The sequence below is a fragment of the Balaenoptera ricei genome, chromosome 6, assembly GCF_028023285.1.
Source record: "Balaenoptera ricei isolate mBalRic1 chromosome 6, mBalRic1.hap2, whole genome shotgun sequence".
Lineage (NCBI taxonomy): Eukaryota > Metazoa > Chordata > Mammalia > Artiodactyla > Balaenopteridae > Balaenoptera > Balaenoptera ricei.
Genome location: NC_082644.1, coordinates 119,359,828 through 119,387,367, shown reverse-complemented (window position 1 = coordinate 119,387,367; position 27,540 = coordinate 119,359,828). Strand labels below are relative to the sequence as shown.

Genomic DNA, 27,540 nt, shown 5'->3' with positions numbered 1-27,540 from the left:
AGTTCAGACTCACTTTTTTTTTTTGCAATCTCCCCCAATTTTCTTGTAGAGTGGCTCTTTTAGAATCACGATCATGCCAAGTTTCAAGCATTGTGTTTGCCTGTTTCTTTAGCCTCCTTTATGATAGAACAGCGCCCCCTACCCCTTTCTTTTGACATTGATCCCCCCACCACCACCCCCCGCCCGACCCACACCCCCTCAAAAGAGCTCAGGTCAGCCTGGTAGAAGGGCCTGCTTTCCGGATTTGTCTGATTGTTTCCTTGAGGTGCCGTCTAACCTGTTCCTCCATCCCATGTATACCAGATGTTAGGGCCAAGGCTTGATGCAGTTCAGGTGAGATGTCTTAGGCAAGGATATTTCTCAGGTGATGCTGTGTGCTCCACAGCATTGGCGGTACCTAATGTCAGGTTGTCCCACCTTAGTGATGCTAAGTTTGGTCACTGGGTTAAAGAGGTGACAGCCAGCTCTCTCCATCATAAAGGTGAGGTGAGCAGTCCTACTGTAGAGTAGGACTTTGTCATCATGCAAGCATCGTGTTCCCCACAGCTTCTCCTAATGGGTTCAGCCTCCACTGCTGAATCAACTGTTTCATTGATGGTTGCAAAATGGTGATCCTTCTAATTCTATCACTCCTTCCACATTTATTATCTGTTTGTTTTTTGTTTTTTTCTGTAAAGAAGAGCTTTCCCTCATTAACTGTGGATGAGCCAGAGTTCTTCCAAATATCAGGGTGTAAATGATTCATCTTTTCTTTTTAATTGCTGATTTCCATAGTAAGGTGTTGGCATAATTGGATTTTTAAAATCTTCTCTCTCCTTTTTCCCCCTTAATTTTGAGTATCACTATGAACTCATGGATCTGTATTTTTTCAATGATTTACATTACATTCCAAAAATTCCTTTTTATGGTCAGTGTATTAGTTTCTGAGGGCTGCTATAGCAAACGACCACAACGGGGTGGCTTAAACAGCAGAAATGTATTCTCTCTCAGTTCTGGAGGCCAGAAGGCTGAAATCAATTCCACCTCTTTTTCTGTGAACTTTCTGTTCATGTCTTTTGTCCTCTTTTTCTATGAAATAAGTGAGTTAAAAAAAGACTTTAAGGAATTCTCTCTATATTAGGAGGCTTATTTGTAAAATAAGTTGCAAATATTTTGTCTCAGCTTATTTGTTTTGTCTTTGCTTGTTTTCTTTTTGCCTTACAAAAGGGGTTTTGTTTGGTTTTGTTTTTTACTTTGTTTTGGAGGTCGTCTGATTCATCAGCCATTTCTTCTTTTGCTTCTGACTTTTCAGTCATTTTCAGAAAGGTTTTCTTCACTCTTTTTTTTTTAACGTTTCTATTGGAGTAGAATTGCTTCACAATGGTGTGTTAGTTTCTGCTTTATAACAAAGTGAATCAGTTATACATATACATATATCCCCATATCTCTTCCCTCTTGCGTCTCCCTCCCTCCCACCCTCCCCATCCCACCCTTTCACTCTTGATTACAGAAAATTCACCTGTGTTGTTTTCTTCTAGCACTTTTATGGTTCCACTTTTGACACCTAAGAGCTCTGATCCCTTTGGAGTTTTTTCCTGATTACAGGGTGTGAAGTAGGGATCCAGATTTATCTTTTCCAAATAGTCCCTGTACATTCTTCAAGGGAGGCCCAGCTAAAATGAAACCTCTGGTTGTGAATGCTTCTGCTTTGGGGAAGGGGGACGGTCTCATGATGACCAGGAAACTCTTAAACATGGAGAACACTGTGTAGTGTGGTCCTACACATCATACTGCAAGGGGTGTACAGAGATGTGCTCGGGGATTTGGGTGAGGAAGCGGCCTGCCAAGGAGACAGATAGCCCAGGATTTCAAAGTTACATTGGTAGGCATGAAAGTCAAGATTGAGCCTTTGTCAATATTCAACAGACAGCTTCCGCCTCTTCTCTCTTCAACTCTCAAACCTTCAGAGGATCCTCCTTGCCTCCAGATACAGTTCAGGTTTCTTTATTTATTTAACATCTTTATTGGAGTATAATTGCTTTACAACGGTGTGTTAGTTTCTGCTGTATAACAAAGTGAATCAGCTATACATATACATATATCCTCATATCTCCTCCCTCTCACGCCTCCCTCCCACCCTCCCTACCCCACCCCTCTAGGTGGTCACAGAGCACCAAGCTGATCTCCCTGTGCTATGCAGCTGCTTCCCACTAGCTGTCTATTTTACATTTGGTAGTGTATATACGTCCATCGGGCTTCTTTATTTTTTTTAGCTCGGGACCCTCCATGCCTTGCCTTTCTTATCTCCTGTTTCATGTATACCTTAAATCTGACAATTTATCAACCAATGAGCCTTACGTGGTCTTACGTCCATGCCTTTGTTCAAGCTGGGTCTTCCTCCTGAAAAGCCCACCTGCCTCAACACCATTTATCAGACTTTGGATTAAATTGGAAGCAAAGGTCAAACCTCATCCCCACCAATAAGTTGCCCTCATCGTTCCAAGTGCAACCACTGTGCAAGGTGGTTCTGGGCTGGATCTGACTCTGAGTCACACTATGGTGGGTCCCCCTTCCATCTCATCTGCTGGACTCCATGCACTTTAAAAGCAGGTGTAGGGGACTGACTAGTGTTCCCCCCCCCCCCCCAATTCACACCCACCAAGAACCTCAGAATGTGACCTTATTTGGAAATAGGGTCTTTGCAGATGTAATTCAGTTCAGATGAAGTCATACTGAATTGATGTGGGCCCTAAATCCTATGACTGGTGTTCTTTCTTTCTTTCTTTACCGCGCCACGTGGCTTGTGGGATCTTAGTTCCCTGACCAAGGGACTGACCCTGGGGCCGCGACAGTGAAAGCGCCAAGTCCTAACCACTGAACCACCAGGGAATTCCCCACGACTGGTGTTTTTATAAAAAGAGAGGACACACAGTGACACATACAGAGAAGTGTGTCACCTCTTTGCTGTCGCCTCTTTAACCCAGTGACCAAATTTAGGCCATGTGAAAACACACAGGGGGAGAGACGGCCACGCGAAGATGGAATCAGAGAGTGGAGGGATGCAGCTGCAAGCCAAGAACATCAAAGATGGCTGGCAACCCCCAGAAGGTAGGAGAGGGCATGGAACATTCCCCATCACAGACTCCAGAAGGGACCAGCCCGGCTGACCCTTTGATTTCAGATTTTTGGCCTCCAGAACTTAGAGAGAATACACTTTTGTTGTTTAAAGCCACGCTGTTTGTGGTACTTTGTCACAGCAGCCTGAGGACACTCATGCATCAGGGAACAGTAATGACGATATTAATAGGTGCCCACACTTTGGCATGCGCTCTGATAAGCATTTACATGAGTCTCTCACTGGACTGTCCTAGTGACCCTCTGAGTTGGGTATTTAAGGTATTGGTGGCATCCCCACGTCCAGGTATAGAAACTGAAGCTTGGTTACTCACCCAGGGCACACTGCCAAGCTGTAGAGCCAGGATCCCAACTCAGCCTTGCTCCCTCTGTCCTCCCCAGGTGGCCTGGTTCGTGCACTGCACACCTGTGGCCGCCATGCCAACTGTCCTTTATGAATAAGGGCTGGAAAAGGCATTCTTGAACAAAACCTCAGAAACCCAAATTATAAGTCAAAAAAGAAGGGGAAGGAGTTGATTACATCAAAATTAATGTCTCTTTTCCAGCGAAGTACAATATAGTTAATAGGAAAATAATGGATGGGGGAAGACACTTGAAATATCTATAGTCAACGAAGGACACATTTCTGTGTGTTGCAATCCTGCAAAGCAACAAGGAAAAGATAGTAACTCTCCTGGGAGAAAAATGGTCAAAAGATAAGAACTGACCAGTTATGGAGGATGAAACCCACAAGACTAACAAGAATATTAAAAAATGTTCCATCTCATTAACAGAGAGAGGTAAAAACAAGAATGGGTCACTACAGCCCTATTATACTTTACAATTAAGAGTGTTGGCAGGGATGTGGGCATTTTTGTAGACTTCTAGTGAGACTGTAGCCTGGGGCAGCTGTCCTGGAGAACAGTTCGGTGGTGTTTCTTAAAAGTAAGTCTGTGTAAAAATTTTGGAGGTGATGGATATGTTTAGTACCTTGGCTGTGGTGATGGTACCACAGGTGCATGCCATGTCCAAAGTCATCAAGATATAACATTAATCTTCTGTGTATCAATTATACCCCTGTAAAGCCAATTTTTTTTCTCTAAAAACAACAGAGTAAGTCCATGCATACTCTATGATCCACCAGTTTTACTCCTAGTTACGTATCCCAAAGAAATTCTCAGCTGGATGCATACGGGAACAAGTAGTGAAGTTTATCACAGTGTTGTTTCTGGTGGCACTATGGGTGTCGTTCCCTGGGAGAGTGGAGGGTAGATCAGGGTAGATCCACATCATTGAATAATCGTCAGCAGTTAGAAGCTACTGGCTGCACGTATACAGGGCAAGGTGCATGAAGCTTCAAAACATAAAGTTGAGTGGGGAAAAAAGTAAGAAGCAGATTGCCATCTATGACATAATCCATTCAACTAAGTTAAGGATATATGCATATATTTATATACATATGTGTCCATTCGGACACAGTGCTAGACAGCAAGGGGACAATGACAGGACTGGAGAGGCCAGGGCTCCTGAGAGTCTCAGGGGCTACGGTCAGGAGCTTGGAGTCCATCCTCCAGTAAGTGTGTGACCCCTGAAAGCAGAGGGCTGCCACACAGAAAGCTGAAGCAAGAGAACCACTCAAATGGATGAACTTATGACATTGCAAAGGACATATTTTTGACTAGTGGTGTCCTTCCAAAGGCCTTCAAATCTCATCGCATCTGGAAGGTCTTTTGTTTGTGAGGGACAGAAACCCAACTGAAACTAGCATCAGCGGAAGTAGTTTTTGCCTCATGGAACTCGGAGGACCAGGGTGAAGCTGGCATCAGGGACTCCGGAGTTTGATGAGGGTAGCAACCTACATTTCTCTTTCCATCTCTGTCTCTCTTTGTCTCTGTTTCTCTGTGTCTTTTCCATCTTTTGGCTGGACTCCTCACAGCGCTTGGTGTAGGGGCGGGAGAGGGGGAGGGTCACAGCTTTCTCATCCCAGTTTAGTGACCCCAGAGGAAAGACAACACCTCTTTCAGCGTCCATGTATAAAGACTCAGGGAAGCACCCTGATTGGCCCAACTTGGGTCACGTGTCCAACTGTACCAACCCCTTTGGCTGGATGCCCAGGATCTTGGATTGGCTAGACCTGGTCCAGGTGCCTGTGGCCTGAGGGTGATGCTGTGGTTGTCCCCAGGAAGGGGAGGGGGAGATGCTGCACGGATGAACGCCACAGGTGTGCCTCACACACATCAAGTGGGTGCCACCTGCCTCCAAGGGCTCACCCCTTCTGTTTTCCGTCACACTCAGACAGGCTGGACGTGACGGTTGGAGAAAGCCCGGTCAGGAAGCCCCTGCCATGGGGAGGCTCCAGGGTGGTACGTGGAAGGTAGTGGTCTGATTAACGTCTATTTAGCCAATGACAAAAATCAACCCCAGAAAAGCAGAAAATAGCAAGGCAGCCCCTGGGGAGTGGACGGAGACAGTGGCAGGGTTGCCTCTGCCTTTCTTCCCAGCTTCTTCTCACAGCCCCTGGTGGTCCATATCGAGAGAACAGTTACCATTCTTCTTCCAGACACTGTATAAACAGTAACGGTGTGGTTATGGCCCCCTTGAGGTCCAGGAGCTGATGAGCCTCCTGTATCATTGCTCCCTTCCATGGAGGAGAGCATTCCAGCAGGATGAGATCACGGAGCCCAGGAAGACTGTGGGTAGGGAAGGGGGGTTCCTGGGCTGGAGCTCTGGAGCAGTGCCCATCCCCCGACTCCACCCCTTAACCTAACTCTCCCAATCACTGGTGGTCTCAGAATGTGCCTGAGTTCCTGCCATGGTGCTAATGCAAAGGCAGGAATCTTGTTCCTGAACCCAGACCGCCCCGCCCCTTCTCCCCCAAACTTTCCATCTCTGGGCCCCAAGCTGACTATGTTGGGTGACTACACAGCAAGTCAGCACTGGGTTGAGGGACTCCAGGCAGTGACTAGATGCTGACTGTGAGTGCAGTTAACAAATCAACAAAACTAACATTTATTGAAATAGGTTCTATGCTGGTTACATCTTAACGTCTCATTGAATCCACCCCAAATCCCCATCAGGTAGGCATTATTATTACCCCTATGTTGCAGATGAGGAAACTAAGGCTCACCCAGTCAGCACGATGGCAGAAACCTGCCTTCACACTCTCGTCTGTTTGAATCACGACCTCTTGGCTTCCCCCAGCTGCCTCCATGATGTGTTAGGCTGGTGGAATTTCCAGGTCAATGCTCACCTCCCCCATAAGCCAGTGTGATTATAAAGGATGTGCCCGGCTCAAGGGTCCCCAGGAGGAGTCGGGGTGCGGGGAGATGGGTAGAGGCCAAAATACAGCCCGGGCTCTGCTCACGTGGGCTATGGGCCCAGAAGGAGTGCCTTTTTTTTAATTCTCACAAAGGCAACCCACGGGCTAACAGCAGCCGACCCGCTGGGGCTCTTGGAATTCTGACAGCACCCACCGTGCTAGCCACTCACACCGCAGGCCCCTTAAGCCATATGCTGCCTTGCTTTGTGACCCAACTAGTTCCCATGACAAAACTTGTTATTTCCGTAACTTCCCCAGCGCTGATTGCCTGCAGGCGCTTGCTTCTTTCAGTTCTTTTCTTCCCAACCGCCTCTCCCATTCCTATTTCATGAAACCTACCTTTCCTTTAAAACCCAGCGGGATGCTCACTCTTTCAGAAAGCCTTTCAGACACCACAGCTGAACTGTGGCCTCTCTCAACGCTACTTTGTATCAGTCACAGCGTCTACTATACCCTGCCTCTGATAAGGACCATCATCTTTCGAGCATTCACTCGGCGAGGGTCGCTGTGCTAAACACTCTCCACACTTTTTCTCCCTGCATCCTCACTCCACTCCCGTTATTATGCCCATTTCACAGAGGAAGAAACTGAGGCTCAAGGGACTTCAAGACTTGCCCAGGTTTACACTGCTAGGAAGCAGCGGAGCAGGAACTGAACCGAGGGGTTCTGCTTTTAAAGCTGCCCGCTCTGATCAGGGTGGTTTTCCATAGACGTCGCGACCAGGTCTGAAACGCCAGCAATCAGAGGGTAGAAGCCACTGTGGGTCTCCGCAGGCCCAGAGGTGGGCTTCTGTAAATACTCGGCGAAGGAAAGAAGGCTGCCCTGGTGCAGCTTTTCTCTTTCCCCAGATGAGCCGCCTCTCCTCCAAGGCTCCACAGCGGACCCTTCGCCCACAGGGGCCCTACGGGCTCTTCGGGAAACATGAACGCAGCTCTGCGGCCGGGCACACGGAGACCCTGGAAGGGGCACCCGGGTCTGCGAGCGGAGAAGGAACCTCCGGAATGCGTGAAGCACTCCAACCACACCCAGCCGGGCCAGCTTGTTTACGCCTCTTGCCCGGCCCGGCCCGGCCCGGCCCGGCCCGGCCCGGCCCGCCGCCCCGCCCCTCGCTCTCTCGCGTGGCTCCTCCCGCCGCGCCGGCCCTTCTTTTTGCCTCCTTCGCAGTCACAAGATCTCTCAGCGGCTCCCTTTAGGAATCCTTCCGCCCGTCCCCGCCCCCCTACCTTACAAACTCTCCTTGGTTCTTTCTCGACTGGTTAGCATCATCAGTAATGAGCAGAACTGCTCCTTCCTTCCAAAGGTGCTGCCGACCGCGGTCATCTGTCGTCGGGTTCGACGGGGTTGTGGGGGCGAAACCCCGCTGGGACTCTTTTTCGTGGCGGAGGCTGCAGCGGCCGCGGACATTTCACGACGGGGGGGAGGTGCTGTACGTCCAAGATGGCGGCGCCCTGTAGGCTGGAGGAGCTGTGAGGTAAACAGCTGAGGGGGAGGAGACGGTGTGTGAGTATGAGGGTGTCGCCCCCTCCCTTTCATGGGGGCTTCTCAGGGCAGTCCTGGCACCATGGCCTCAGTCTGGGAGGCCCTGTGGGGCTGGGGCAAGGGGTTCTCTTGCCGGAGAAGGGACTCCGGGAAGGGGGGTTCGGAGAGCTTTCCCCTCCCTCTTATTACGCGCTATCTCCGGCGGGGCCCGGCCGGGCTGGCGGCTCTCTGGGGAGGAGAGGCGGCCCCGGCCGGCACGTCGCCCCTCTTCGGCGACGGAGGGGACGGCTGCACCCCCGGGCCGCGGAGCCGAGGGCAGGGGTGAGGTGGGCCCGGTCGCCAGCCCCTCGCTGGGTGGGGTGACAGGTTCCCGCGGGGTGCGGAGAGCGGGGGAGAGACCCTCGGCTGGAGGGCGGGGCCGGGCGGTGGGGCTGGTCCCCGGGCTTGCTGAGAGGGGTCAGGGGTTGGGGGGGGGGCGGGGGATGAATGGAGGCTGCCTGTGGGCATCAGGGACCCGCCTGGACTCGGTGTCTCCGCTGAAATTTGCATGACCGAGCGCGTCGCTCCGGGTGTGCTCGTGGGTATTTAATCGACGGTGAAAGACAGTTGCTTTCGAGTCAGCAGAGGTGATTCTTAAGAGACAGCTATTTGCAGAGCCAGTCCTAGACGCTCATTCATTCATTTGAGGAACTGGAGGGCGAAGAGCCCGCAGTCAGAGAGCCCTTGGAGAATGAAAGCTGTTTCTTTGTGTCTCCTGTTCAAGAGTTTTGCTTCGTGTGCTTTGGATTTGGGGGTGTGGGGGGAGGCTTTGGAGGGGGCGCGGTTCTCCTGACAACAGCAGCTTGTTTATGGGGCACTCGCTGTGCAAGTGCTTTGCGGTCATCCTCTCCTGTAGCCCCCGAGACAAAGGGGAGAGGCAGCCACTCTTAACGCCTCCATTTCTCAGATGAGGAAACTGAGGCCCCGAGAGATGAGGGTCCCTTGCCCAAGGTCACCCCACTAGGATTATGTGAGCCAGGACGGGAACTGGGGTCTGACTGCCTCCCAGACTGTGCTCCTGTCTCTATTTGTACACCCATGACTCTCTCATTTATCTCTTATTTGATCAAAGCTGGCCCGTCTTTCTTTCCAAGTAGGTGATTAGAATTAATCAGTTGGCCGAGGTCTGTGCCTGTGTGTGTGTGTGTCTTTAATTTTGAGGAGGAGCACCCTTGCTTCTATACCTTAGCTTTTGTTGGGGGTGACAGTGTTGTGCCTGTAAACATGTTAGTCTAAATTACGCCGGAAAGTATTTGATGTTTTCATAAAACTCACACGTTTACTGCAGAAAGAAGTCGTGCTAAAATCCTTGCTGGATTTTTTTTATAGAAAGCATGGAAATAGCCCTTCACTTAACATAGCGTAAGCGGTAAAAGTACTAAAATAGAATAATACTCTTCTGAGATTCATAGGTTTATAATTTGGGGATCAACTTGGAGTCGTCTGAATTCACACATGCTGGCAAAGTGGAGCTGTAAATTTCGAGAAGCGTCATAAAACCAAACCTTGTGGGAGCCCTTGATTTACAGAGCAACCACCTGTGATTCTTAAGTTGACCATTCCTGAGTAAACCTGGAACATGCACGTGTGGAAACTGATGTAGGGTGGTGTGGGGAAATGCACCTTTAACAGTCACGCATCAGGCTAATGAGGTGCCTCAGAAACACTGACAGATTCTTTGCTGTTGCTCTGGGGAGTCACAGGTTCTCCCTCTAACCACCTGGTGTAAACTTAAGGGGTATTTATAGAGGGTGTCAGTGGAAACTATCCTCTTACCAAACTTCCTATCTTACCCAGACGCTCTTACCTCACGTGCATGGAAGGGCGAACGACGTAAGCTTTCTTTGCTTCACGCATTTCCTGGCGTCATAAAGACTTTGGGATGCTCCTAAATGCCTAGCTAGACAGATTCCTAGGCAGCTACACGCATTCTTACTTGTTTTCATTCAGTTGGAGTGTCTCAAATCCTGTGACTCAGTTGTACTCTTCCTCACTGGTTTCTTAAGAGCAAAGCCGTCCCATGCCGCTGCTGTCCGGGTGTAATAAGATGCCTTCTGTGCGTACCTGTTTTCATTTGTGAGGCGAAACTGAACAGGCTTACTAGGACAAATCAAATACATGCCTGTCTATGGGATGTTTATAGAGTAATGAAATTACCGGAAACGAGAGATCTCTAACAGTAGCGTCCATCAGAACCTTCATGCACAGGTATCTGGCCCCATAGTAGGTAGATTTGCGTATTCGGTCTTTAAGGACACCCTGGATGTGTATTTTGGAAGAAGTCATAGGTGATTCTGATGTGCACCAGGGGTTGCGGACCAGTGGCTAAAGTAACCACTTCGACTATTTTTCTTTTAATTTATAATTTATTGCAGAGGCATTTCTTAAAATAGCTTCTAACCTCTGGTGTATATAGTGGTGGGTAAGTTTGGGGCTCTGAATTACAGCTGACTTGATCTTACAGATCTGTCTTCTTTCAGAGTTTGTTAAGGTACAGGTATGGTTCTTTTCCGGGTTCTAGGGCCATGGTAGACTAAAGTTAACTTTTTCTGGAATTAACTGGATATTCTTGGCTGCAGATGAGCCAAATACAGCAATACATCAACCATTTCAAGCTTTTCTAAAAGTCAAATAGCTTTCGACTTCTAACAAGCCACTAAGTTCTCTGAGCTTCAGTTTATTCATTTGTGAAATAAGAGAGTTGGATTGTAAATGAGTATTTCAAAGTCTAAATTTCTGAGATTTCAAGTCCTTCTGGGGCTTCAGTTAAAGATTCTACATTGATTGAATCAAAGTGTTAATGGCTTTATAATAACTGAGCAAATGGATGACTTTTAGCGCGACCTGTTTTTATCCTTTCCTTTATATCACATTTTTAAGAAGGTATTCCTTAAAAGTTCCTCATATTATAAATTTCTCTTCGAGAGATTAGTTTTATTTGTAGTAGTTTTGTTTGTTATTTAAGTAGCTGCAAGCGTGAAAGAAAAGTATACTCGATAGCATTTAAATCTCGAGCTTTTTGCTTTAAAAATACATATATATTTATAATTAGCATATACTCAAAAACTGAATTTCCCCCTTCAGTGTTTAGTTTGCATGAAATACTGATTTTTTTCCATTGGTCTGAAAAGGGTTTTAGACCAGTTAAATTGGTCTAAAATCACCATCAGCAATTTTAGATTATTCTTTTTCTGATTTACTTGTTAAGCATGTAGTTCCTAGACATTAGTAATTTAATGTCTAGTGTCTATTTTTGGGAGGGGGAGAATTTAAAAAAATATGTATATATAAAACATATATAATCCCAGGACCTTGCTAATTTCTTCTTGTCCATTCTCTTGTGCAGTACTAACTTTTGTTCTATACAGGGAAGTAGCAAAAGGTTATAGAACACTTTTTAAGGTTGAATGAATTCAGATTGTCATCTAATGAGTAAAGTGCCCTAAAAACCTAGCTTTGATACAGAGCAAGACGTGGTAGTTACTGGCCTAGAATTCACAGGTCACTTTCTAAAGTAAAGATAATGGCAGTAGAAGCCAAGAAGTATTTGAGTAACAAGGGACAACTTTACCCTTCGGTCGGTGATGGAGGACACAACGGGCCGTGGTAAGAAAAAACAGATGTGGTGACCGTAATGTCTGCAGTTGTTAAGACCTGTGCTGCTCTGAGTAGTTCCACAGAGCCCAAGAGTACAGAAACAAACATGAAGTGTATCCATTCTAAGCTACAGGATGACTGTATCAATGTTTCAAGTATAAGTTATTAAATGTAGACTTCTAAGGCTTATGTACCCATTTTGTTTAGTAGTAATATTGTTATAATAAAGTTTATATTTATTGGCACAGTGCCAAACAGTGTGCTGTGTTTTTTACGTGCGGGATCCTGTTAGCTCTTCCCACAGCCTTAAGGGACGGGAGAGAGAGATGAGCACGCTGAGGCTTTTAAGGCCACTTATTCAGTGGCTGAGCTGGGATTGGAGCCCTGTTGCTTGACTCCAGAACACACACATTTAATCTTTCACTGGGATAAATTGTCTGAACTGCTGATCTCAGAAACTAACTCAGAGGTCAATGGTTCTTAAGTTTTGGGGGGGCCTCCGTTACCCTCTGAGAATTTGTGGGAAGCTGTGGACCAAATATCCTTTTTTGTCCCATCAGCACCAAGAACAAAATTCATACAGATATGAAATTTTGGATATGGCTTCAGGAACTTTACAGACCCAGCCTGAAGCCCAGCTGATCATTCTAGATAGATTACTGCTCTTAAAAATGGACTTGGGCTTTAAAAAAGAAACAAACAAACAAACAGCAAACGAAACAGTAGATAGGAACGGCCCACGTCTTTTAAAGATGGACTATGTACTGTTTGTATTATAAATCATTTTCTTAAACCTTTATATTGAAAGGTTCTTTATACTTCACTGGAAGATCAACCTTAGGTGTCACATTAAAAAAAAAAAATTATAAGTGGAGAACTCAGGTGTGTAACTTGCTAAATGCTTGTCAAGCTTGGCATTCAGTCTGTGTGTACGTTTAGCACCTGGCAGAATTCCATTGGGCTTTTTTTCCCCAAGGTTTATGCACTATTTTTTTTCCCTTTGAACCTCAAAAGTATATATAAAATATATATTAAATATATATTTTTAATATTTCTTGCCTTCATCCTTCTTCCTAGGCTAGTGGTTCTCAACCTTTTGTGGGCATCAGAATTGCCATGAAGACCCCACTCCCAGATTCAGAGGTCTCTGACCACCAAGGCTCAAGGCCCAAGAATTTGCATTTCTAACAAATCCCCAGGGGATGCTGACGTTGCTGGTGTGAGGACCACATTTGAGAACCACATGTTTAGTCCTAGGCTATCAGACCCTGTGCCTTTATTCCCTCAGATATTTCTGTTTTAGTCCTGTGAACTTGAAACCTAAAGAAATCGTCACAATTTTTCTCAGGTTTCTTTTAAGGGAAGCTCTGTTTTTTGAAACATACATGATATTTGGTTTATTTTCTTGGTAAATAATCTTGTTCATGCTAATAGAAAGTTAAAACATAAACATTATTTATAGAAGAGCTACACCTTACCAAAATCAAGCTCTGTCCCTGCAGGCAAGTTACTAGAGGATTTACCTCTGAAAGAGGGTATACGCTTCAGCAAATTGTCCTTCCAGGTCCCTCATGGCAAAAGTTCTGAATGGAGAATCTGGAGCTCTCCTGCCCCTGTTTGTACAACCTTGAGAGGGGCCACAACTGCTGAGACCATGTAAATCACACGTGACTACACATTTTGGCAGGTTTTGCTACCAGCTGTTTTACTTTCACACACTGAGTGGTATTTCCTACCCCTTTCTTTCCTTCTGTGCATTGGTAGGAAGAGTGAATTGGAGCTTGTATCTTACCTTTTTTGGATGCATTTGTGCTGAAGGCAACTTTATTCACTTGATAGAATATTACTCTAAGAAGTCACCTGAGCGTTACTGAGCCAGAGTCAAACATAATTGTGTAGTAGTGTATTATTAATTTTAATAAATTTATTTATTTATTTATTTTTGGCTGCGTTGGGTCTTTGTTGCTGTGCGCGGGCTTTGTCTAGTTGCTGCGAGTGGGGGCTACTCTTCGTTGTGGTGCGTGGGCTTCTCATTGCGGTGGCTTCTCTTGTTGCAGAGCACAGGCTCTAGGCGTGTGGGCTTCAGTAGTTGTGGCACGTCGGCTCAGCAGTTGTGGCGCACGTGCTTAATTGTTCCACGGCATGTGGGATCTTCCCGGACCAGGGCTCGGACCCGTGTCCCCTGCGTTGGAAGGCGGATTCTTAACCACTGTGCCACCGGGGAAGCCCAGTAGTGTGTTATTGACATATTATTATTATCTGTATTATCTGTGTAATGTTTCTGTTCTACCTATACTGTACTTGATAATGAAATAGTCCATCTATGCCTGAACCTGTATCTGAATTGTCTTTGAACTTTTTTAGATAAAAACCTCAGTACAGAAAACAAGTTACAGTGAAGAGACATCTGCTTTCGTTTATACCTGTAGTTGTGTTTTTACATCATAGAAAAGTTGTACAAAATTATCTAGGCGATGTGATATGCAGTTACATATTTTATGTGATTTGGGGTTCTGAGGAGTCCTAGGGGCTAGAAGGCCACACACAACACTGATTTTCCAAAAGTCTGAATATTCAGCTGATATTTTCAGATAAAATACTTCGTGAAGGCATTTAGGTACCTGCCACTAGTATTTCATAAAGGTATATTACAGCTCTCAGGTCTCTCATGGCTCGTAATGCATCTTGCCTAGGGCAGAGATGTGTGAAAAAATGTGTACAAGTCCTGCTTATGACTCTCTACATGGCTGTTCAGCTGGAGTTTGTGTGTACCCCACATATACACACCATCTCTCTGTAAACACGTACAGAATGAAATGAAGGTGAAATGTGAAAACAAGTTGACCTGTGTTCCTTCTGCTTAATCTCAAAACACTAAAGCACAGAGCCATCATCTTCCTCAAACCTACCCTTTATTTCTATTCAAAAAGACTCATAGAAGTGCAATTACAGTGTTGCTTTCTGGTGAGAATACAAATTTTGGGTCCAAGAGGAAGAGTCCAGATCTGAGGGCATGTTTCTTTTATAATTTGGCTTTCGAAGATAAGAACATGGATTGGCCCTGTTATGCTCTGACAGGTGTTTCCATCCATACCCCTCAGGGGTACACATTTTTGAGGAGGGTCTTCGCCATTCCTCACTTCTGATCAGGAAGTTCACAGGTCGCATGATTTTACCTAGTAGTACATCCATAGGGCAGGATTTAAATATAAATGAATAAGTAAACACTTAAAAATATAAATAATGCCAGGTAGCCCCTGACTGGCCAACATTTATCACCATTACCATCTTTTAGCATAGCAATAAAGAAGGTAAGAAGTCTTAATGTCGAGCATTGGACAAAAAACATTCTGATTTCCTATGCCAGTTCCTTTATCTAGGACAGTGATCCTGGCTAGGCAGGCTATAAGATCTCATCTTGTATACATCCTAATTTTACCCTTGCCTTAGATATTCCTTTTCAGGTAAAAGATCCAACTGGGATTAATTGCAAGAGGAAGTCTACATGACTCAGTGGAGTTAACAGCTGAAGTTAAGATTCTGAAGATTAGAGGCTCCAGTGTTTTAATTCTAGCTCTTTTGGTTGAGTGACTGTGGCTGGGCAAGCACCCCCTGTGTGAATGGTTTCGTTGGCCTTTTTGGAAGGCCAGCCTGCCTTCCAACTCTGCACACACACTTGCAGTATGCCACTGAGGACCACAGTTAATGGCGTTAATGCCTAGAATGTGTTCTACAAGGAAATATAATTACCCCGTCATCTGGAGCAAGAGGTTTTAATTGTTAGAGAGCTGCTCAACACACTAGTCAACTTTGACCAGGATTGTATGTGGAAGGGCTTGTTTCCAAGCTCTTCCGTGTTCAGTGTAATTAGGCATATATAGTGTATGAGGTTCAGCTTTTCATATCTGTATTCAACCCTGGAATGGCTACCAAAGAAGCTGATGAAATCTTTGTTGACCTGAACAGGGTATATTTGCCCCTTGTGTGCCAGATGCTGCAATAGGCCCTGGGTGTGCACTGGTGGTCCCCCACCAGTGGGGGTCCCCGTCCCCATGGAGCTTACAATCTGGTGATCAGGCTGTACCTAAACGTAGTTTGAAGGGCCCACATTTTAAGAGCAAACTGGAATGTATTTACATATACTCATATTTAACAAGGATATTTAATATGAGGTAATTTAGGTAGAAAGCAGGGCAAAAAGGGAAAGAAAATAGGGAGAAATGATACCTGTTCTCATATATTTTATGCTTGTCATGTAGAAGGATTAGATTAAGGTTGTGTGGTTTCAAAGGCAGAATTCAACTTTGTACATTTATTTAAGAAATATTTTAACTCCTAATCATTCAGTGAACAAGTCCCAGGCACTGTGGCAGCTGCAAGAGGCGCAGTACTGGAGAAGCCCCTGTCTCTCCCTGGCTGGAACTGCTGTTCTGGTGAGGGGGACATATTCAGTAACTAATTGCACTTGCTTAGTCGGGTGTGCTCCGTGACACCAAGAAATACAGGCTGCTGAGAGTATGTGACGGGGCCTGACCTGGTCTGGCCCTGAGTGGAGGGAAGTGAAGGCTTCTCTGATGAAGCGCATGTTTAAGCTGAGGTTTTTCAGGGTGAAGACTGAGCTTGGGAGGGGGCAGAGGTAGAGTCTCTCGGGCACAGGGACAACATGTACCTGGTCCTGAAATGGGGACGTGTGTGGCTAGTGGGGCAGGGCCGTGGGGAGGGAGGGGGTGTGGTGGGTTTGAGGTGATGTGGACCCACCAAGTGCTTCATGCCTGGCGCTGTTCTTCCTCTCGGGCTCCTCAGGTGGTTTCTCTGTGCCATGCTCTGTGCCATGCAAGGGCTATGGGCGTTCATCTCCTGCAGGCCTCACGCAGCCTTAGGAGGTAGACGCCACCGTTCTTCTCACTGTACAGGTGACGTAATTTAAGATTGGACATTAGAGACATAAGATAAATCACCCAAAGTTACACAGCTACTCAGTGGCAGAGCTTGGATTTCAACTCGGAGCCCTAATTCTGGAGCCCATCCTGCCCATGCATTTCCTGCCCATTCGTTTATAGCTCTAATAAAGACAGTTAACAAAAGGCAGAGTTTACAAGTTCAGCACAACATAAAGAATTTTCCAGCAACCAACTGTTCAGAAATGTAGACGGGGAGAGGCACGTGCACCCACTGATTATAAGTGTTCATTCCAGCGGAAACCAGATGGCCACCTGTCAGGGATGTGCAGTAGGAAAGAGGTGGAAGCCAGTGAATCCTGAACTTCCTCTGTTGTGTCTGGGATCTCACTTCATTGTGAGATTGGTATTGACAGATGCGTGTTTCTTCTCTTCAGTGACCATGAAAGACACCAGGTTGACAGCACTGGAAACTGAAGTACCAATTGTCCCCAGAACAGGTAAGGTACAAACTCAGTCCAGTGGTTGGGGGAAGGTGGAAGAGAATCATTTATCCTGTCTGTGGCTGTATGGGGGCAAAGATGTTTCTTTGCATTCAGGATTAACGTTGATGTTTTTAGCTACTTGCTAGGAACTAGACCTTCTGTGCCGTGAAGTAATTAGTCAAATTACTGGTAATTTATTAACTGCTTATTCAGTGCCAGGCATGGTGTTAAGTGCATTCTGTGGTTATTTATTTTGTTCTTCACAGCCACACTTTTGGTGTATCTCCGTTTTACAGACGAGCAATTGGGCTCTGAAATTACGTAATTTTCCTGGTGTACCTGCGACTCAAATCAGTTCAATCTAGCAGCAGAATTTGGTTCTAACGCCTAGATAAAATTGAAACCTGTGTGTCTGAGCAAGTCATTTAACTAACACAGAGGTTCTCAAGCCTGGCTGTGCCTTAACAATCCACACAGGCCTATAAAACAAGCCAGATGTCCTGTCTGGACCCCACCCCTTAACCTGCTCAGGATCGTGTGGACTCTCCAGGTGATTCTAATGTACGTCCTGGGCTGAGGACCCCTGAGCTAACGAATTAGCATTTACATTGTAACATGGCTTTACTTATTAATTGTCTTAATTCATTTTTGGGGGATGAGTTGCATGCTATCGTGGTTTCTAGGAATTGGACAATTCTCAGAGTCCTGGAATATATCCTTCCTAAATATTGAGGCTTTGGCATTTCTGTGGATACTAATGTAGTCTGAGTGACCTGACTGATCCCTGAGCTCTAATTTTGAGTTTACTGGCAGGAGTGTGCAGTGCAACAGCTTTCCGTGTCTACAGGAAGGGTGTAGGGGAGATAGGGAAGTGTTTGGTCTGCTGTCTTTATGCACAGATGGCTAATGGGATTCATTTAATGCCTCACTGGTTGCTATTTGCTGTATTCTGTCACTGTCTGCCTCACCTTACCTCCTAGGAATTGTGAAATAAGGTGGAGATTTTTGCCGTAAAGATTGGTGTCTGTTCACAAACAGGGACTTAATACAGATTGTAGACTGTCTAACAAGAAGGTGGAAGTATTGTTCCCTCACGAGTAGGGGAAGCTTTCTAAGTTTGACTTTTTACTTTCAAATATTTTATGTGTACTTCACCCTGTCCTTTGTCGGAAATCCACTGCATATGAATTTGAACCCAATGTCAGATGGTCATGATCAAATCATTGAGGCCCAAGCTGAACATCACACATCACAAATCTCAGATTTTTTTTTTTTTAATTTTCATTTATTTATTTATTTATTGGCTGCATTAGGTCTTCGTTGCTGCGCACAGGCTCTCTCTAGTTGCAGCGAGCAGGGGCTACTTCATTGTGGTGCGCAGGCTTCTCACTGCAGTGGCCCCTCTTGTTGCAGAGCATGGGCTCTAGGCGCACAGGCTTCAGTAGTTGTGGCGCACGGGCTTAGTTGCTCCACGGCATGTGGGATCGTCCCGGACCAGGGATTGAACCCGTGTCCCCTGCATTGGCAGGCGGATTCTTAACCACTGCACCACCAGGGAAGTCCCACAAATCTCAGATTTTATTAAACATTTTTCAATATTGCATTTGTATTCCGTTTTAGTAGTCAGATTGTTAAAATTTGAAATTTTAACAAATTGGTCAGCTGTGTCAGCTGCTAGATTGCTCCTGGGTTAACACGTGTGTGATACCGGAAGGACATTTGTCTTCAGCTGCCACGTTTAGTCCCATCACTAACCTTTTTAGACAAAGCAGAATGTAATTTGGGAGAGTTTCTGGTAAATTGTTTTCTGGAAGGAACCTGTACCTGGGATTCATAGCTTGGGCAAGCCTCAAGGATCCTTCATCTTCAGCTACTAAAAATTGTTGACAATCTATACCAATCATTTTGAAAAGCTTTTTGATTAAATTTTTAGCCTCCGTATACACACAGCTACAAGAAATTGTCTTCTTAAAACAGACTTTTTGTAAAGTCTGTTTTGAAATTTGATTAGTGAGTACAAAATGTGTTTGAGTATTTCATTTTTTCTTAACATTGTTTTCTTTTCTTCTCTTCATACTCTATATATTCTTTATGTTTGGCTTGAAGATGATTTATCATGGATATTGTTGACTGTGATTTTGGGTTTTTTTCATGTCATAAAATTGAGGTGACAGGTTGGCATTTTATTTTTAATTCACCCTCACAAGATGTGAGGTATTCCCAACTATGACTTTTTCTTGAAAGACTACAAATCAGGACTACAAATTAAGTGAAGTTCTTAAAGATTATTCCGTTTGTAATAAATGTTATAAAGCAATTCTATAAAAGTTAGAATTAAAATATAGTTTAATTTCTGTTATTTAGCCATGTGTTACTAAAATTTTTATAAACATTTGGCTCAAAGAATAATTACTGTTATTTGTAAAGCTATCTAGCGAATCTACCTTAATACTCATAATATTAGTTAATATATTTAACTGTTTGGAAGTTCTTAATTGTTTTTGAACATAAAAATCACATCGTTAACTGAAGCTTTTATTTTTGTAATAATAAATGTATAAATAAGTATTGTATTGACAGAATTTCAACTTATAAAACACAAAACTTAGATGTTACATCTAGAATGTTTTTACCTTTATTCAGCTATTAATAGTAATTCCGTATGCATGCCTTGTCGCATTACTGACATGATGTGGATTAGGTGTGATGGTAACATTAACATATAGTTGTTGGTCACACATGCACAGTCAAAGGTGCCAGAAATGCTGCTGAAGTGGGTGATTGCTCAGCTTTCAGTCCTAAAGACCAAGGCCGCAGCCAGATTTTGGCCAAGTATAGAGAGTAAAATCGAACTTTGGTAAATCTCTATTTTCCAACCATAAATCTCAAATCTGGTTACCAGTGTAGAGTTTCAGTTTGGTTTATTCAAAGGTGGTGACTAAGAGCCCCCCTGTTGCTTTAGATTGAGTGGTCAGGGAGGCCTCTCAGAGACGGTGTGACGTTTTGAGCAGAGACTTGAAACAAACAGCCACACGAGGATCTGGGAGAAGAGCAACAGCAAGTGCAGAGGCCTGAGCAAGAAGCTGTTTTCCTGAGTTTAGGAGCCTGAGGCTAGAGCAGAGAGACGAGGGGGTGGAGTGCTGTGAAACGAAGGCAGAGGGAGTGGGGACTTCACAACTGGCCCAGTCTGGTGGAGCCTTGCAGGCCCCTTGGGAGCTGGCGCTTATTAGCTCCGTGGGAAGCCACTGGATGATTTTAAACAGGGGAGTGAAAGATTCTGATTTCCCTACTTCAGAGTCTTTTGTGGTTGTTTGGTGGCAGGTAAGCTGTAGGGCGAGGGTAGTGAGGGAGCCTGGTGCTCCCTTGTCTCCAAGCGGGGATGAGGGGGGCTTGGGCTGGGGTGACAACAAAAGGGATAAGTCAGTGGGTTTGCCAGAGGATTAGATGTGAGGGTACGAGTGGTGGAAGAGCACGGATGTCACCTGGACGTTTGCTAGAGACTAATGATCATGCCTTTTGCTGAGGTCCAGGAGGCTATCAGAGTGACAGGTTTTGGGGTGGAGAGTGGGCGTTGAAAGTCACGGCTTCCTAATGTAAATAGCGTCATCGATAGCACTGTACTGTGGCTTGTGGCCGCCAAAGGTAATAGTAAACTAAATGGAATGTTGCTTTGGCGCGTAGGATACAGAAATGCATTAACTAAATATTGGCTTTTGGCTTCTCCTGTCTCCTATTTTCTATACTTGGGTACTTACAAAACGGAAGAGAGACTTTCATGGCTGAAATGGATGCTTCATGTGCCTGTGGTGCTAACCTCTCAGGGACTTTCCCCTTATCTTCTCTAGGCTGTAAAGTGTGTTTAACACGTGTGCAACTCACCCATTCCCACCACGTCCAGGTGGAGCTGGTCCCTTCCCTCCTTTGTGTACTCACTATATCATGTCCATTTCCTGCTCGTGTACATGTAGCTCTTCATTGCACTTGCTAAGTCTGTCTTCCCTACTTAGCATCCTGCACTCAGTCCCTCCAGAAATATTTGAATAAGTTTAAAAGGGGAGATATTCCAATCATGGACCTAATTCCAAAAGCTTATGATTGAACTCCCGTGAGGGCTTGTTAGAATGTCAAAAATCCTTGAACTTGAGGCACTTAAATGAAGAATCCCACACAAAGCCCATGATTTATATTTTTTCTGAGGTTTAAAAAATATGGTTAAAAGGTAGAATTTTAGAACTCGAGAGAAGAGCAACAAAAGCTTGTTGCCAAAAAAAGATACTAATGTATGTTAGAATAAAACCTTATTTTTGCTTTCTATAAAGCATTTGGAAAGAGTAGGCTCCAGAAATCAGACTTTGATACCTAAATTACATTTACAATCTGAAAAACAAGCTAGGTGACCCATGACGGTCAGCCCTGAGTATCGCCAAGGTGACTGGATGGGCGCCATCTTTGTTTAGATTTGAGCTCATGTCACTCTGCTCTGGGCTGCCTGCATTTGGAGGAACAGCTCTGACATTACCATCTTCTGAATATACAAAAGACAAACGCGGAGTGTCACTAGCCTGAGACTGGGTAAGTAGCAGTTTTATTGGAACAAAACCAAACTTAGGGACAAATTACTTTTAAGCCTGAGAATCATTTGTGATTTACCTGAAGTAGAAATGAATGTGGAGGCTAGCTAGATAAATGTGCTATTCCAGTCACCTTGAAAGTGGTGGCCCAAAGGTTTTTACCAGTATTCTTTCTGATAATACGTGAGTACTACTCAGTGAGTGTGTATCTGTGCCAGGTACTGTGCTAACTGTGTGATACACGCTATCTCATTTAATCCTCTTGGTGAACAATAAACCCTGACAGGTTGGTATTATCTTCACTTGTAAATTTAATTTAATCCAACTCACAATAAGGTGAAATTTTATTGTTTTCAGCTTTGAACTTTTACAATAAAATCTTACCGCTTATGGTCTCACGTTTCTGAGTCCTTTGAAATTGACTTCCTTTATGATTTACCTGTAAGATTTATATTTATGTAAATATAAATTTGTATTATATTCCTACATCATACTTTCTACATCAGGATTTGCTATCAAAAATGCATTTATATATTTTAATTGATTTTTCTGGCTAATGAATTTTTGATTCACCAAGAGCAAAATCAGTGAATATCAGCAGGTTGTAATTAAACAAGAGCATAGATGATAGTAAGTTAATACTCACCAGTTTCAGGGGTCATTGCTACTTTAAAATTGGCATCCTTGTAGGAGCTTAACTCTTTAGCGGAGTTTTTCCTTAGCGTGGTGTTTCTCAAATGCGGCTTATTTATCACCCATATAAGAATTATTCTGCTGTGCTTATTAAAATGCATATTCCTAAGCCCACAATTCAGTTCTGGAATGGGCCCAGGAAGTTAGATCCGAGGTAGTTTTGATACACACTGAAACCTGAGAACTGCTACTTTAGCTTACCCAAAGACAAGCAAATAGAAAATAAGAATATATTTTAATGTGACTGCAAGTGACGTATACAGTTGTTGGCCTGGGAGCTGAGGCATCTAAGTTCTGCTTTACTATGTGACCTTGGCAAAATTATTTATCCTTTTTGAGTATCCATATTCTCATTTGTAAAATAAGGATTATACCTGCTTACCTCACAGTTGCTGTGAGGATCAAAGCCACAAGTTAGTTTAATGTCACATTTACGGGCTCAGTGCTTTGAGAGAAGCAGATTTCGGCTCAAATTTCAGTTCTCCCTGGTTTTGCCTCCTGCTAGCTTTTTGACCGTAAGCAAATGGGGTTGATCTTTGTTCCTCTCCCTGTAAAATGGGGACAAAAGAACCAATCATACTGTAGTTATATAAGGAGTGTATTTGATGATGTTTGTGAAAGGTGTCCGGTGCCTGTCTAATAAATGGTAGCTGTCTTTACTTGGTTTTGAAAATATAGCTTTAGGGACCATAGTGGGGAGAAATGAATAACTGTAAATGTGTATAGTGACACTGGAGAATGAGCTGCTTTTTCTCTATAAAGATAAGGTGACTGCTCCACTGCCATAAAGGACTGAGTTTTTGAAGGTGCAGGGTTCCCCCGTTCATGCCTACTTCCCTGTAACTAGCAGCATTTGAGTGTGTGGTAGATGTCTGGGATGAGGAGCATACACTAAAAATAGAGGAACCATCCCTGGTTCAAATGAGGTTTACGCACTTGTGACCTAACTGGCCATACTAACTTCTAGACTCTGATGGGCTTGTCAAGGAGAAGATAGCATGCTTTCAGTTCTTTCTCTGAAAATAATTCATCTACTCTTTAGATCACTGATTTGAAACATAAACATAGTATTAGCCAAAACCCAAGGTAGAATCAGAGTAGGAATAAAACTTAGATTTAGTCCCATTATTAAGTTGCTGTGATGATTCCAACTGGTATTGTTTTTTTTTTTTTAAGGTTTCTCTCTGTTGCATTCCCTAGAACTCCTCTTCGTAAACTTGTCAAGGACAGAATTATTTACACGCCCTAGCTTCTTTTATCAGCAAAGTTCTGGACAGACTTTTCACTGCTTCGAATATATGCTCAGTTTGTCTGGCAGGTAGTTTTTTGTGGGGAAAAATGGGGCCATTTTGTTACACCATTCCTGTTCTTTTTTTCAGTCTGGTAGTGGCACCAATGAAGAGCCTTCAAAGTCTTTAACACACATCCTGGACCCAGCACAGCGCATTCGTGTAAGATAATGGCCCAACAAGCAAATATTGGGGAGCTCCTCTCCATGTTGGATTCCCCCATGCTGAGTGTGCGTGATGATGTAACAGCTGTCTTTAAAGAGAACCTCAGTTCTGGTAAGCAGAATCGTACCCTGGTTAGCTTATCTGCTAATCAGACGAGATTGACCTAGAGGTGACTAGAATCCTGCTGATAAATTTTGGTTTTCATCTTCTAAAGAGAGTCTTTAAAACCACCAAGGAAAAGCATACATCGGTGGATTCATTCTACATGTGTTTCAAGCTTTTAGTTATGGAAATACTCAAATATACACACAAACATAGAAGTAAGAGTCACATAATGAACCCCACATACCCAGCCTTTCCTGTTTCATCTTACCTCCCTGACTTCCCCCCACCCAGGTATTTTAAAGCAAATCCCAGGTATATCATTTCATCTGTAAATCACATGTGATTTTTAATATGAAACATGCTTAACCTCTCTTTTTATCAGAGAAATATAAATTTAAACAGTACCCTTTCCTGCTTGCCGGGTTGGCAGAAATGAAATATTGGTCATAGAAATGGGCACTGTTAGCAGGCCAGTACGTGGGCGCTCTGCCCTTTTGGAGCATCTGTCATCGACTTGAAAGCATGTGCCATTTGGCTTACCGACTTACAAGAATCTGTATTTCATTATAGCCTTGAACGAAATGTAGTGGAAACTTGGGAAAACCTACGTACCCTTCAGCAGGTGAATGGTTAAATTAATTATGTAGGGCCATGCAGTGGAGAACAAGGAGCTCAGGAAAGAGAATGAAGTAGGTCATAGATGCTGTCGTGGAAAGGTGTCTACAACACCTCGCTGAGAGGAAAAAACACACATACACAGACCATGGGTATATGGACATGGGGCCTAGGCGTGTGTGATTGTACAAGTGTGAAAAGTTTTGAAAGGACATGAACCAAACCCAAGGGTGTTTGTCTCTGGAGAGTGGGTTGGGAGGCAGGTGGTGAGGAAGATGTTCACTTGTATTTTATGTACTTTCATATAACTTGAATTGTTATAACAATAGACATGAATTATTTTTGTAATTAAAAAAGCAATAAAAAAAGAAGTTAGGGGACTTCCCTGGTGGTCCAGTGGTTAAGAATCCACCTTCCAATGCAGGGGACGCGGGTTCGATCCCTGGTTGGGGAACTAAGATCCCACATGCCTCGGGGCAGCTAAGCCCGTGCTCCGCAGCTACTGAGCCTGCGTGCCACAACTAGAGAGCCCGTGCGCCACAATGAAAGGTCCCACATGCCGCAACTAAGACCCGATGCAGCCAAATACATAAATAAATTAATTAATATTAAAAAAAAAAAGAAGATAGTATTTCATGTGCTCTTACGGCTATTTAGGCAAATAAACTTGGTATTATCCTATTGTTAAACCTAAATTCATTTAAGGAAGCAGAAATACAACACTTCATAGAACTTTGGGTAGCATGCAAAGAAACGTTTTCTGGATTTTGTGACAGGCAACTATTTGAGGTAAGTTGAGAATGTTAAAGGAAATCACTATTATAAACTGCCCTTTTCTTTCTTTAGACCGTGGTCCAATGCTTGTGAACACCTTGGTGGATTATTACCTGGAAACCAATTCTCAGCCTGTATTGCACATCCTGACTACCTTGCAAGAGCCACATGATAAGGTAACTGCTGGAACTAATGGTAGAGACTTGATACGTTTTCTGTGAGTGGTGTGACAGTGTCTGTGCAGCCCCGGTGCACAGCCTGTCCAGAGCTCACTCCTTCGACTTATACGTGCCATTGATGATACTGCCCCCAGACTATAACTACATAGAAAAACAATTGTCAGGACCTATGTTTCCTGAAAAGTTTTCAAAATACAACATATTCAAGAGGCTTTTAAGGCTCTTGCTGCTCCTGTAATCCTAAACTATAATTGTATAGTGACAGTTTGATCCATAAGGTACCCATCTTTAAACCCATGCTCTGAGTAGGATTTTCAGACTTTTGATCAATATGGCAGAATCTGTAAGTGTGGCAGCTAATGGGGCTAATTGACTAGTGCTGTTTCACAGCACCAGGCACTTGGAAGACTCCTTCATGTTTTTGCTTTTATTTTTGTTGATGGTAAATAGCTAACAAAGCATTGCAATTGCAGATTTTGGTACGTCTTGTGTTTGTATGTGCTAGTGATTTACTTTACTGGGATTTGAAGGCTTTGCAATTGCCTGCCTTGCCTTTTACAGTACATCTTGGGGTTTTTTTGTTTTTTTTTTACTCTGGGCTGAATTTTAACTTCTACTACTACCTGATTTATATCTGGGGCCAAATCCATGTAGGCTGGGCTATGGGAGCAATAAGTAACTGCTTCTAGCAGGATCCTGTGAAGCTTCAACAACCTACCACAGGCTTATTATAACATTGGTTATTATAAGAAGTGGCCTATATGTATTTCAAAAAGAGGGCCTATGAAGGAGTCCTCCTCCCCGCTTACAGACCTGTATTGTGGGATCCTCTTTCAGGAGTTGCAAACTGGCTTCCCTCTCTCAGACCAAATGCAACAGTGGGTTGTTTGCTAGCATGGTTTTAAAAAATCTTGAATGTGATCTCTACCTGCATGAGCCTTTCTTTACCTCAAAGGGAAGACTTGAGAGACTGGGCTATATCGCTGCTGTCTCTCCTTGTGTGAACTTCATACATTCATATATGTGTGTCCCTTGGTTCCCTTGATTTTTCCCAGCTTTACTGAGATATATTTCTCTTGTTCTTGTGCATTTTCAGCACCTCTTGGACAAAATGAATGACTACATGGGCAAAGCCGCCTCTCGGTTATCCACCCTCTCGTTACTGGGCCACGTTGTGAGGCTGCAGCCGTCTTGGAAGCATAAGCTCTCTCAAGCACCTCTTTTGCCTTCTTTACTAAAATGTCTCAAGGTACAATGTTTGTAAGGATTTGAACGAAATAGCTTTGTGAAAATAATTTCTGAAATTCTGAGTACCTTAAAACAAGCAAGCTGGATTTTAACTTTGAGAGTTTGAAAACTTCTGGTCATTTGTTTTTTCTCAAATGTAACGTAGTCCAAAATTGGTACTTAGTAAGCTCTCAGTGCATCACTGTGACTATTGCAATATGTTTAGTCCAAGCAAATGTGGTTACATTTCGGTCAGATTGGTTGACATTATGCTGTTCCAGCCCTCTTTGATTTCATCATTGTCTAGCCTTTCCTCAGTTGAAAACATACTGGTTTGTCTTGGGGGAACCCCCATTTCTAAGTTCTCTTTTGGCTAATAGAAAAATGGCTGAAAGGCTCTTTCAGCTATTTAGGAACATGTTCTGGTTGCAGCTGAGTTGCATTCTACTTTTTTGCACTAACCTTAGTGCGTTTTTCTACAGAGGGAGTCAAAACCTGAGTAGAACTTTGTGCTTTTGGTTTTGACCATGGCTTGCTGAAATACTCAGCGTTATTTGCTTAGTCTGTTTTAGTTCCTGGACTTGTTTCCTATCTATAAAATAAGGAAATGTGGTTAATATGAACTACCTGTACCTCACAGAGATATGACATGAAAATATCCAGTAGTGTTTGTTCCAGAATGTCAGTGCCTTTGGAGTCATCTGACACAGCACCATGCAAATTGATTTTTGTCTCTGCCAACAAGGCTAACTGTTTTAATCTCCCTAGAGGTGGACCTCAGGGAGTCACATTGGTAGGGTATCATAAAAATGTGCATTTAATGTTCAGGAAAAGCAGGAACAGTTTTAACAATTTTTTTAAGTGAATGGATAGACGAGAATATAATCTGATTTTGAGGCACACTGTTTAGTTCAGATTGCAAAATACTTATCTTTTCCAAAAAGATAAGCCTTGAAAATTACTTACGGACTGTTATTCAAACCTTCAGTAAGAATGTTTTGTTAACCAAAAT

The 27,540-nt window shown here is 43.9% G+C and overlaps 1 protein-coding gene across 5 annotated transcripts in view; it reads left to right on the top strand.

The window, feature by feature from the left end:
- The first annotated feature begins 7,765 nt into the window (after positions 1 to 7,765).
- The window catches only part of TSC1 (TSC complex subunit 1), a 48,512-nt gene continuing 28,737 nt past the window's right edge, over positions 7,766 to 27,540 (top strand). Inside the window, exons 1-5 of one of the 5 annotated variants that reach the window (XM_059925925.1) lie at positions 7,766 to 7,883; positions 16,863 to 16,925; positions 23,554 to 23,739; positions 25,195 to 25,298; positions 26,398 to 26,550. In XM_059925925.1, the coding sequence (XP_059781908.1) occupies positions 23,634 to 23,739; positions 25,195 to 25,298; positions 26,398 to 26,550 (363 nt within the window). In that variant the 5' untranslated portion in view covers positions 7,766 to 7,883; positions 16,863 to 16,925; positions 23,554 to 23,633. Of the gene's footprint in view, positions 7,913 to 16,862; positions 16,926 to 23,553; positions 23,740 to 25,194; positions 25,299 to 26,397; positions 26,551 to 27,540 lie in introns of all 5 variants that reach the window. The other 4 variants (XM_059925926.1, XM_059925927.1, XM_059925929.1 and 1 more) reach the window with 4 other exon arrangements.